This window comes from Trichomycterus rosablanca, chromosome 2, assembly GCF_030014385.1.
Source record: "Trichomycterus rosablanca isolate fTriRos1 chromosome 2, fTriRos1.hap1, whole genome shotgun sequence".
Lineage (NCBI taxonomy): Eukaryota > Metazoa > Chordata > Actinopteri > Siluriformes > Trichomycteridae > Trichomycterus > Trichomycterus rosablanca.
Genome location: NC_085989.1, coordinates 38,308,413 through 38,321,815, shown reverse-complemented (window position 1 = coordinate 38,321,815; position 13,403 = coordinate 38,308,413). Strand labels below are relative to the sequence as shown.

The following is a 13,403-nucleotide window of genomic DNA, read 5'->3' as shown; positions in this document are numbered from 1 at the left end:
TGTATTGGATGGAAACCATCTGCCTGCATAATCACATGGCTCTCTACTCTGCCCTCCAGACACTCACCCAGGGGATTTCTTAACCTCTTTAATGAAGTTTACCACACACCAGCACATAATCTTCAGTGATATTTGGCATTTCACAAAGCTACCATGGTTAAAAAATTAGCAAGCTATTATTTTTGTATACTAGCAGTAGTGTGTTGATAGTGGCTGTTGTGCCCTGCTCTCTTTAGGCATGACTGAACTCCTGTCACGTGCCGAGTGCAAAACAAATGAGCTCATAGCTAGAAAGTTGGCCATGCAAAAAAAGTAGGTGCGTGTGCATGCGTGAGCATACATGTCGTGTGTTTGTTTAAAAAAAGAGAGAAAGTTTTTGGAAATTATGTTCCAGGAAGAACAAGGTGGAAGAACACAGCTTTTGTATAGGTCCGAGAGCGACCGAATTGCTCTGATTCAGTACGCTAAAGGTCGAATTGTCAACCTGTATAAAGAAAATTCCTACATAATTGTACATAGACAATGCAATTATACTGCTAGTCATTGCTCTGTGTGACTTCATCCTTAGAATGATTCAGAAAGAATAAAATAGGAAGGAGGTTTAAATGCCTGGGCGACAGTAATACAAAAGAGTTATGTTTTTTCCTAATCCGGTTAGAGTCCTTAACTTGTCCTTTGTGTATTAGGGCTGCAACAATATGTCAACAACATTTATAATGCTGATTATTAAAGAAATTTACCTGGATTCACACATCTCGTATCCATTTCGTGATACAACCTGTAACTTGCGAGTTCTACATTGGGACTGTGAGTATAGTGGAACTTTACAGGGACTTCAATAAATCTCTTTTTTTTTTTTTTTTCCTTCTACAGGAGTGAGTACAGAATCATTATTGTCTATTATTCTAAAAATGAATTGACTTTTTTGATTTTGGTATAGTTCTACTGGTAATTTGTTATGTTAAGTATGAAAAATAAGCAGCTGGAACATTAAATAAGTGATTATTTCCTGACTGGTTACAGTCATTGCTCATTTTTCTATTTTTTAGTCACTGTCAATTCCCTTTTATAGCAGTCTAACAGCCCAAGCGAGCTTTGTTTGTTTGTGTTTATTGCCATTCCAGCTCAAATTAGGCTATGTACATGGCATTAGAGTTGGGTTCGAAACAAAGTTTAAGCTAAAAGAAAGTTAATGTACTATATTTGGCTTTTATTGCCCAAGAGGGCAAGGGCTGACCTAGCCTCCACCATGACAAATACAGTAACTGACCGTCTCAACCCAAACTCCTTCTTAATTTATTTTATTAAATGCAGCTCTACAATATGTTAAAATATCAGTTGCAGCCGTAAACACAAATACTTGTGTTACATGTTGAAACGGGTGAAAAGATCCTACCTTACTCTTCTTGCTGAAAAGCCAAAACGGTTTGCTTTTGTTTTTGCCCAGCAGATCAAGTGGACCCTTGGGGGTGCCTAAGCTGCTGTCAGAGGAAGTGCGGTTGATGCCCTGGCTGTAGTCTTCAAAATCCAGATCACCAGGTCGCTCAAATCCTGACTTGTGTTGCTCTATAAGAGCCAAAGAGTCCTGAAATCAAAAAGACATTTTTATCAACATGTAGCTTTGTTTCTCTTAATAAGAAACGGCTAAAAAAAAAAAAAACGTCTTAAATAAATCGTATAAATAATAGAAAATAAATAATACAAACAATAGTATACACAATAAATAATGAGCACTATTAATGCTATCATCACATTCTATTTAGTACACAGAATGCAATTTGATATGCATCCAAAAATTGTGTAGGTGCATATGTCACTACTGTTAGACAGAAAACATGGATACTGTTACCATAAATGTAATCTAATACATCTAAAAAACAAAAACTACATCTGAATCTAACAGGTAAAACAAGTAACACAATACAATCAGAGTTCATTTCAAAAGTTGAGATTTTATATTAAATGGTTGCAAGGTTATAAAGTCGATTCAGAAAATATTCAGACCCCTTGACTTTTTGCACACTTTGTGTTGTGGATTTTGTGATCTCCAACCCTTCAGATGGCACTGCGTCATTCATCAATAGCCGATATAACCATGTGGGAAAATAATTACTTTAGCAAACCTTTGTCAAGCACTACAGTACAGTTACATTCACAAACGCCAGTTAAAACTTTACTGTGCAAAAAAGAAGCCTTATGTTTACTATGTCCAGAAGCGCTGTTGAGTTATCTGGACGCTGAAGCATCTGGAATGGATAAACACACAGTGGAAACATGTATTCTGGTCAGATGAATCAGTATTCCAGATCTTTGTTTTGGAAGAAATAGATGCAGTGTGCTCCAAACCAAAGGCAAAAAGAACCATCCAGAAGGTTATCAGCAACAAGTCTAAAAGTCAGGGTCTGACTTTCAGGGCCCTTGGCAGAGGTCATTAACACTTCTGTGATGGCAGCATTAATGCAGAAAATACAATGAGATTTAGAGCAACATCTGCTGCCTTTAATAGGACATCTTTTCCAGGGACGTCCATGCATTTTTCAACAAGACAATGCAGAATCACATCCTTTACCAAGGCATAACTCATATTGTAGCACACCTTATAATGTGTTTGCAGAAAAAATAGGACAAAATAGAGGAAACCAAAGGAAATGAGTGTTTCAGGTGTTATTAACTGTTGTGAGAAGAAATGACAACATTACATAGTAATATGTTTTACTGTCCAACTGTTTTTGGAATATGTTGAAGGCCTAAAATGCAGGAATGGATATGTAGTAACAAATGAAATGACCAGACAACAAAAATGGACTAAATAACTTGGGTTCAGACTGTCTGCAAAGATGTGTGTGTGTGTATATATATATATATATATATATATATATATATATATATATATATATATATACAGTGTATCACAAAAGTGAGTACACCCCTCACATTTCTGCAAATATTTTATTATATCTTTTCATGGGACAACACTATAGAAATAAAACTTGGATATAACTTAGAGTAGTCAGTGTACAACTTGTATAGCAGTGTAGATTTACTGTCTTCTGAAAATAACTCAACACACAGCCATTAATGTCTAAATGGCTGGCAACATAAGTGAGTACACCCCACAGTGAACATGTCCAAATTGTGCCCAAAGTGTCAATATTTTGTGTGACCACCATTATTATCCAGCACTGCCTTAACCCTCCTGGGCATGGAATTCACCAGAGCTGCACAGGTTGCGAATGGAATCCTCTTCCACTCCTCCATGATGACATCACGGAGCTGGTGGATGTTAGACACCTTGAACTCCTCCACCTTCCACTTGAGGATGCGCCACAGGTGCTCAATTGGGTTTAGTCCATCACCTTTACCTTCAGCTTCCTCAGCAAGGCAGTTGTCATCTTGGAGGTTGTGTTTGGGGTCGTTATCCTGTTGGAAAACTGCCATGAGGCCCAGTTTTCGAAGGGAGGGGATCATGCTCTGTTTCAGAATGTCACAGTACATGTTGGAATTCATGTTTCCCTCAATGAACTGCAGCTCCCCAGTGCCAGCAACACTCATGCAGCCCAAGACCATGATGCTACCACCACCATGCTCGACTGTAGGCAAGATACAGTTGTCTTGGTACTTCTCACCAGGGCGCCGCCACACATGCTGGACACCATCTGAGCCAAACAAGTTTATCTTGGTCTCGTCAGACCACAGGGCATTCCAGTAATCCATGTTCTTGGACTGCTTGTCTTCAGCAAACTGTTTGCGGGCTTTCTTGTGCGTCAGCTTCCTTCTGGGATGACGACCATGCAGACCGAGTTGATGCAGTGTGCGGCGTATGGTCTGAGCACTGACAGGCTGACCTCCCACGTCTTCAACCTCTGCAGCAATGCTGGCAGCACTCATGTGTCTATTTTTTAAAGCCAACCTCTGGATATGACGCCGAACACGTGGACTCAACTTCTTTGGTCGACCCTGGCGAAGCCTGTTCCGAGTGGAACCTGTCCTGGAAAACCGCTGTATGACCTTGGCCACCATGCTGTAGCTCAGTTTCAGGGTGTTAGCAATCTTCTTATAGCCCAGGCCATCTTTGTGGAGAGCAACAATTCTATTTCTCACATCCTCAGAGAGTTCTTTGCCATGAGGTGCCATGTTGAATATCCAGTGGCCAGTATGAGAGAATTGTACCCAAAACACCAAATTTAACAGCCCTGCTCCCCATTTACACCTGGGACCTTGACACATGACACCAGGGAGGGACAACGACACATTTGGGCACAATTTGGACATGTTCACTGTGGGGTGTACTCACTTATGTTGCCAGCTATTTAGACATTAATGGCTGTGTGTTGAGTTATTTTCAGAAGACAGTAAATCTACACTGCTATACAAGCTGTACACTGACTACTCTAAGTTATATCCAAGTTTCATGTCTATAGTGTTGTCCCATGAAAAGATATAATGAAATATTTGCAGAAATGTGAGGGGTGTACTCACTTTTGTGATACACTGTATATATATATATAATATATATATATATATATATATATATATATATATATATATATATATATATATATATATATATATACACACACACACACACACACACACACAAAGTATACAAACACATACAATGTTTACTCAGTGTCTCACTGTGTTTGATTCTGAAAGCTAGTATTTTTGTAGTATTTTGTAAGAGGTCCCATTGCACATGCTGCTCAACATCCCTGAAAGAATTCGAACACATGCACACAAAATCTAATCTTACATTGTTTTGTGCAAGTTTAATCTCCCACAACAATCCAGCTTTAATTAGGACCATTAAGCCATGAGCATTCTGTGTTTAAACTCTTAGTAAATTAGGGCCTTTAACATCTAACTACAGTAATTTACATGGTCAGCTAGCACTCCTGTCCAGTGTGTTGGCTTAATAAATGTATGATTTGTCCATCTCTTTAAATCAAAACAGACTAATCTGTGTTTTTATGAGACTAAGAGAGTGAGGCAAGCTTTTGCATGTTCTCTGAACGAGGAGGAACACTAGACCCTAAACAACAAAACCAGTGCATGTGACGGACATGGATGTAGCGCTCACGTTTTTCACATTGACGTTGGTGCCAGCTCTGGTGATGCCCTCCAGGCACTTCCCAATGATAGGCATGACCTGTCTTTCTGTATCGGCAAACACGACATAGGTCTGTGCCAGCTTCCCCACACGTCTCTCATCCATGTCCTGAAGCTTCTACAGACCCACACATGCGCGCACACGCACGCACGCACACACACACACAAACACACACAAGCACACAAGCACACAAGCACACAAACACCAGAGGTTACATGGAAACTGCCAGATAAAATAAACACATGATACTTGATGTGCAGTAAGAAAATAGAGCATAGGATTGGTATGTGCTATTGCTTACATTGAATACAAGAGGCATGTCAGTGAAATAAAACTGGTTCTGCTCCTTGTTGTATCTCTGCAGCTGGGCAGCGTAGTCGTTCTTACACTCCTCGGCTATGTGCGTGCGCATATTTGCCTGCTGTTTGGCCTAAATACACACACACAGAGACAGTCTGGTTAGTGTAAAATAGGGGTGACCAAACTTGTTTCTGGAAATGTGCCCAACTAAAATGTAAGGTTTTAGCATCAATACAGTAAGAAACGATCTCAGGAAAATCTAAAATCACATAAGAAATGGCATAAGAGAAAACATTCATGCACTATATAGAGCCAGGAAGTGTGTACTTAATGCTAAGCTAATTGTACTTGTGTGGGAAAATTTTTACTTCTCTATGCACTTTAGTAAGGTGCTGTGGATAAGCAAGTCTGCTGAATGCTGTAAGTGTAAAATTTTAAAACATTTAGCCATTTTTTTTATTAATCCATGACATGTCTGACTTTTTTGTGGTCATGATAGAGCTTTAAAGCATATGTAAATAAAAACTGTTAGGTAATTAAGTGAGCTTTCTGGTGCAGATTAGCCTTTAAAATTTGGCAAGCCAGGGACAAGAGGGCAAAATTAAAATGCAGAGCAGGATTTAAGGGCTAAAATCATTTTACTTTAAAAGAAGGATGTCCATGAAATTTGTAAATGATAAAAAAAATTAACATATTTCTAAACATATGCATGCTTTTAAGCAGTCTCTCCTTAATAATATCCAAATATCAAATTTACATTTTATTGTTTTAATTTTCAGCAATCCTATTCTGTTACTTCGTCTCTGAAGCTTCAAGCACTCAAGACACCTACTTTCAAACATATCCTCCCATGAGGACTCCCACAACATAGCATAGGTACTCTTCTGGCTGAGATATACTGTATATATTTATTTATTAGGATTTTAACATCATTTTTTTACACACTTTGGTTACATTTATGACATAAACGGTAGTCACTTGTTACACAAGATTAATCAGTTCACAAGTTTTAATGTCAAACACAGTCACGGACAATTTTGTATCTCCAGTTCACCTTACTTGCATGTCTTTGGAGCTCCAGGAGAAAACTTACACAGACACGGGGAGAACATGCAAACTCCACACCATGCAAAGACTTCCTGGTGTTCAAGTGCCTTTCGGGTGGGGCATCAAATTATAGCATGCAGCATCTGTGCAGTGGTAAAGGTGTTTTAAAAATAATGAATAGTATGGGATCAACAGGAAAAATGTCAAAGGGATTAGCACCAGGTACTTTGGTTGTGTCATGCAACATTTTGAATACAGTGTCAATTCACACACAGTCTAAAGTCCATGCAACTATTTTTATTTTTTTAAATAAAACAGACAAATTATATTTGATTTGCAAATCCTTTTTAATCCATTTTCAATAAAACAATAAAAAGACAAGATAATTCATCAACCCTTTAGTTTTTTCCTATATACACTCACCAAACACACACCTACCTAGCACGTGTGATAGTTAATACTTTAAGATACACTCACCATACAGGTTAACTTTGTGTACATCCATTAACTAACTGTAGCCCATTTACAGCTCTGTATACTATCATCCCCTACGTTCCACTGACCAATCAAAACCCAGTCCCCATCCAGGCACAGAACACACCACAGGACTGAGAAAAGACTGCACGCATGCACGCACACATTCACACACACACACACCATGCTTCACATGCAGACTATGCAGCATTTGCACAAATACAATATTTAATATTTATAAATGCACATGTACATTACTTTTGCAGAGTGTAAATTTATTACTTTTTTTAATCTTTAAGACTAAAAAATGTTGATTTTTTTACTGCTACTCTTTTCTTTACTGCTGCTATTACCTCTATTGGAGAGATGCCATACAAAATTTCATTGTACCTGTGTATAGTGACAATAAAGGTTCTGTTCTATTCTATTCTATTCTAAAAGGGACCCCCATCATCTGCCTGCTGTGTTGGTGATGACCGACTTATGTTCAAAACAGAAATCCACTAGTGTCTGACCCCATTCATTTCTCCCACAATGACCATTTCTTCACTTTCTTCTGCATCTTCTCCAACTAATGGGTTGAAAAGACCAGTGACTAAATGGTTTTTGGGTTAACCATCATCCTTTGCACTGAAATGATAAATGTGGTTTGTTTGTTTGTGTTTACTGCCACATCAGCAACATACTGGCTATAATTATGGCATAGACTGTTATTGAAACTACATCATTATCAGTTTAGATCATTTGCTTTACATCAAGTCTTTCGAAAAAGACTTTTAATTGGAGTAATCTTCTCGATCAAGTCTTTATTGTTCTCTAACCTGAAATTCTAGAACATTCTAACAAAATATGTTTAATTGTAAGGGTTGTAGCACATAACTGTCAAGTTGGTGTCTGCTCGCCAACCAGAAGGTGTCGGTGGGGGAGGGCAGTATGACCTGGTTACAATTGTCTGGTCTTGCCTTTTTTAAGAAGTCTCGATTGTGTTTAACATTGATGTGGGGAGTTATGTCATGCAGTTTGTTTTGGGAACCGCGGGACCAATCTTCTAATAAATGCGGTAATGAACTGATAGTGTCATTACAGGTGCAGCAGTGTTGTTGGGTTTTTTTTTTAAATACTGCTTATTAGGAGCAATCTGTGTAGGTTTGCAGTTAGAGACTACACCTATGTTCTTTTTTTCATGCACAGTGTGTTAATCTTCCTCTAGACTTTTTATCAGTAGGCTATTTCTGATCACAGAATGCTGTTGGTTTATATTTTGGTTAGAGCACTCTTCTCTTCCTAGCATTGACATTAAGGATAAAACCCAAACAACACTTGTACTAGTACAACACACTTTGTCATTAGCACATTAGTGTCACTGCTGTGCTGAAAATGGTTCACCACCCAAATAACATCTGGTCAGTAGGGGTCCCTTTCAAATGATGAATGGGGTACAGGAGAGGTGACAAAGTGTAATGAAAAACAGATGGGACCTGGACTTTAAATCAAAATCAGTCTGCCTCTGCCAGAAAACTAAAAGTGGGTCGTCACTGGCTCTTCAAGCAGGACAATAATCCAAAATACATGCTCAGATCATAAAAAGAAGTTTACTGAACACAAAATCAAGCTTCTGTTATGGTCATCTCAGTTCCCTGATCTAAACCCCATAGAACACCTGTGAGGTGAGCTCAAAAAAGAGAGTGCACAAGAGAGGACTTAGGCCCCTGGACAATTCTGTAAAGAGAAAGGGTCTCAAATTCTCTTCTCTGTATTCTCCATCCTTGTAAAAAGTATTAGATGCAGGGGTGGCAATATCTGCAACATATGTGGTTTCTGTTAAAAATAATCATTCTTTAATAAAGGATTCTTTCTATCATCTTTAGTGTGACTTTAGGCTTTAAGCTAATTCAAATGAAGTGAATTTCTTAAAACCCTTTGTACCATTTGTACAAGATTACCAATACTTGTAAAGAGGCCTGTGTCATGACAGATGCTGAACTTTGCATTGTTAACAAATAGGTAGGTCCTTTTCCTCTTAACCATAGTGGTTTTAAATGCAGTGTTGTCTGATGAATTGCAATTGTGCTCAGAGAACATTGTTCTTAAATTGATAAACAATTTACTTTTTTCGCTTGTATATGACTGAGCCTTTTGTTAATGTTTCTTTCTTTTGTTAACTTATGAAACTGTTTACCTGTGAAGAGTTTCAAAAAAGGCATTTCTTACCACAAACTTCCCAATCTTACAGTGTCCCCCTCCCAACATTTATGAAATGTGTTGCAGGCTTCATATTAGGAATTAGCATATATGAAAATATATCAATAAAGGTCATCATGTAAAACATTAAATATCTGTAAATATATGTAATTTTTAAAGCACATTTACCTATAAGAAAAGTCAACAGTATGGTGTGTTGGTGATACAACTCCTTAGAGCATTGTATACACACACACACAGACTGTGTGAAAGTGACTGCACATACCTTCTCCACATCTGCTTTTGTAGCATTAATATCCTGATCTGTTTTTTCTGCATACTGTGCCGCCTTTTCTGCTTCTCTCCACTCTCTCTCAAAGCGTTTCTTACTCTGATACACACACACACACACACACACACAATTAACCAACCAACTCTACAAGAAAGGATTTACCTGACAAAACAATGCGTACACACACACGCCAGAGAACAACCTACTTACAGTGAACACACACAGACAGAGACAGACAGACAGACACAATTATCGCTTGCAGACTAGCGCTTCCAGTCAACACATGCACACTCCCTCACCCACTGTGAACCTCATTCACTGATGTGCACTTACATTGTCTAGGTGCTTGGAGTTGCTCTCCAATGTCTGCTGAGCCTTTTTGGCATCTGACAGATGCTGAAAACATAACAGTGAAGTCAATAAAAATGAATAAAACAAAACGGTAGACATACAGTCTATATGATACACTAATAGAGCACAGGGACCTTAAAATGAATTTAAACAATTTTGTTTTTAATTATTGTTGTTTTAATTATTACTGACTTATTAACAAGTGTATGGCCATCGCCCAACCTTTTTAATAAACAATAAACCTTAGGCGATGGGAAAAACGGTGGGAAAAAAAGAACATCCTATAATTTAGGACCATGTAAACACACTTTTAACAAAAGTAACTTGAACTAAAGTTTTTTGTAAGAATTTTAGTTCTCTTCTTTACAACTTCGCTTCAGTTTATTGATGCTGAAGGCATTGCTGTATGTACAGCTCTCTTTTGATCCTGCCACAGCATCTCAGAGTATCAATTTTGCAAACCTAAGTCCTATGACCATTTTCCTGTCCACCCTAACATAAAAGCCATACTTGTTCTTTCTAGTTGAGTATAATGTATAATTGTACTGTCATGAACATACCTATTAAGCATACTTTTAGAAACCTGTAGGTAGGCTACATCTGCTCCCATAAAGGAGCATCTAAGTTTTCTTTAAACAAATGATCTGACTTTGGACTGAATTTGCCAGGATGCCCACTCCTGGGTAGACTGGCACCCGTCTTGATTGCTCTTTATTTTAAAACAATCCTCCTCATTGCTGAAAGGTGATTTTCAAATTTTAATGTAGACAGACTTATTCCAGATTAATTAGCAGCAATAATTGCTTCACCGAGGTCATGACTGATGTACTTTCTACTTGACAAAATGTATACACAAAACAAACACCACCAAACTTCCAATCAACAATTATTGATGATTAACTAATCTTGTGCCTTTAAATAGTTAGTTACACATGCCTCCTAATTACTCTTTTAATTATAGTAGTACAAGTACAATAGTACAAATGGTGTATTTATTTTTTGCCATTTGGTTTCTGAATGTTGGTTTTTATTTATATATTTATTAGAGTTTAACACCACTTCATACATATGATAGTGATGATAATATCATTTAGGCATTAACAGTGTTATGTTTAGTTCCTTTTATTATTTCTTGTTTCTATTTGTCCAATTATATTTTGCATTTCTGAGTGTTGGTTTAATTCTAAAAAGAAATTAGTACATAATTAAAACTGAGAACATTAATTTATTGATTATTTAGGCCATGGTTTACTGTTTTCAAAACAGAGCTGTACTTGTGATACTACTGTGTTTGCAATGACAATAGCTGGCAAACTAGTAAACTATCTATATTACATAAGAATGAATAAATAATTAAAATAGAAAAAAACCTGAATAACAACTTAGATATAATTACTAAGGAAGGGCTGGTCAAACACACACACACACACACACACACACACACACACACACACACACACACACACACACACACACACACACACACACACACACACACACACACACACACACACACACACACACACACACACACACACACACACACACACACAAGGAGGCAGAAAAATAGACAGAAATAAACCAGCATACACCAGTTTTAAGTAAGCCTGTGTTGTGTATGTTCTGTGTGAGGTACTAGTGCCAAAACTACATTTATTTTATGAACTTTCTGGAATTGGGCTTACGAATTACAAATGCAATCCGTCTTTGGAAATTACAAAAGCACAATGTTTAACCTCACTGATTAACTTTAAGCTAGATTAACTGTAACACATTTTAAAAGGAAGTGGGGTAGTGTATTCCAGCAACATCTTTTCCATATTAAAAAGAAGGCTAAATAGCAATATTAAATGCTATAGAGCTGAGGAATAATTTGAAGAACATTTTGTCAGTAAACACAGTTAGTTGCAGAAATTACAAAATACAAGTTTAGACAAAGTGAAAGCCATAGTTCAACACCCAAAACAGCACCAACTTGGCAGAAAAAAAATGAGCCAAAGCCAAAGAGAAAAGAAGCATTGGGTGTGTTGGAAAACCTAGTGAGCTCTCTACATAGACGGCATTTCACATCATCCTATGTGCGCTCCCGAGAAGGAGGCTGTTCGAAATCCTAGATGCCTTAATATCCTCCCTAGTAAGGTATCTTAAAATTTCAACGGTATTTTGACTCAAGAACGAGGGAGCATCCGATGCTGCCTTAGCAATGAAGGCAATCCCAGCATTCAGTGCGGCACAACTTTTCTCACAGAAAAACATGGAGAATGGTGCGGAGAAACGGGTTATTTTCAAACGCAAATAAATTCTTATTGATTTTTAATTTGTATAAACTTGCACAAATTTCATTTAGTTGTAAATTCGGGCTTGTCAGCTAATTTAACCGTTTTCTGTACACAGAGAAAGACATTAGTTGACATGCTAGTGTGTTGATTTGAATGACATGAGGCTAACTGTGTTAGCGAAAACAGATGGAATCACTGTCTAAGTAGTGCGTTAGAATAACCTGACTTATAAGTCAATGACTTATTAGAATCCTCTCTACTTAGGCAGCTGCCTATGTAGGCGGTAAGACAGTAAGACAGCTCACTAGGTTTTCAAACACACCCATTGTTACCAACTAAGATGTTCAAAAGCCAGTATGTGTCATGGTATGGGTGTGTGGTGAGTATTAGTGCCAATGGCATGGGAACACCTTTTCTCAGGTACGTCCCAGCTTGTTTCACCAAAATAATGCCTAGCCACATTCTGCATGTTACACCAGTGTAGCTTTGAAATAAGTGTAGACCTAATTTTGAAGTGCTATTTCGGGCAGTGAAGACCCTGGACTGTTAAGCAGATGAGTGTTAGATCAAGCAACAAAGGGAAAAAATTACACTTTCACAAGTACAACTATCAAAGTCCTCAGTTTGCATACAATTGCAAAGTACAGGAAAGGTATGTAACTCGGTGGTAAAAAATGTGTTGCAGCCATAACATTAAAACCACCTCTACACTCACTGTCCATTTTATCAGCTCCACTTACCATATAGAATAACTTCTACAGTAGAACTACATACAGTAGTTCTACATTTACTGACTGTAGTCTATCAGTTTCTCTACATACTTTAGCCTGCTTTCACTCTGTTCTTCAATGGTCAGGACCCCCAAAGGACCACCACAGAGCAGGTATTATTTAGGTGCTGGATCATTCTCAGCACTGCAGTGACACTGACATGGTGGTGGTGTGTTAGTGTGTGTTGTGCTGGTTTAAATGGATCAGACACAGCACTGTGGTGACCCCTAAATACCGGACCAGCCGGAAAAAAAAAACAAATGTGCATGAGCTGTCTATGACTACTAAAATCTCTCCTATTTTTTCGTACAACCCTCTAATACCCTTCATTTCTTCCTGTTCTCCACTCGTTTAGCCTACTGGTGTCTTTATTTTAAGCATGGCCCACTTTCTATTTTCCTCTTTTTCTTACCGCCTTGCGCTCCAGTTTGAGCTCCTGCAGATACTTGGTGAGCTCGATGCAGATGTTCATCATCATGTTTTCAGCTATCAGCTCTCGCTGCCCTGCATAATCATTCATCTCATTAAGAATGTCGAAAAAGGACTGGTGGTTGGAAAACCTGAAAAAAGAGACACAGATGGAAATGGATACAGATGTA

At 38.0% G+C, this 13,403-nt stretch overlaps 1 protein-coding gene across 4 annotated transcripts in view; it reads right to left on the bottom strand.

Annotated features, from left to right (window-relative positions):
* Positions 1-13,403, bottom strand: part of trip10a (thyroid hormone receptor interactor 10a) — a 57,630-nt gene that overhangs the window by 23,806 nt on the left and 20,421 nt on the right. For all 4 annotated transcript variants that reach the window (XM_063015194.1, XM_063015204.1, XM_063015214.1 and 1 more), the window contains exons 4-9: positions 13,217-13,364; positions 9,738-9,800; positions 9,399-9,503; positions 5,412-5,540; positions 5,081-5,227; positions 1,397-1,585 (exon numbers count right to left, since the gene is read on the bottom strand). In XM_063015194.1, coding sequence (XP_062871264.1) covers positions 1,397-1,585; positions 5,081-5,227; positions 5,412-5,540; positions 9,399-9,503; positions 9,738-9,800; positions 13,217-13,364 — 781 coding nt within the window. The remainder of the gene's footprint in view (positions 1-1,396; positions 1,586-5,080; positions 5,228-5,411; positions 5,541-9,398; positions 9,504-9,737; positions 9,801-13,216; positions 13,365-13,403) is intronic.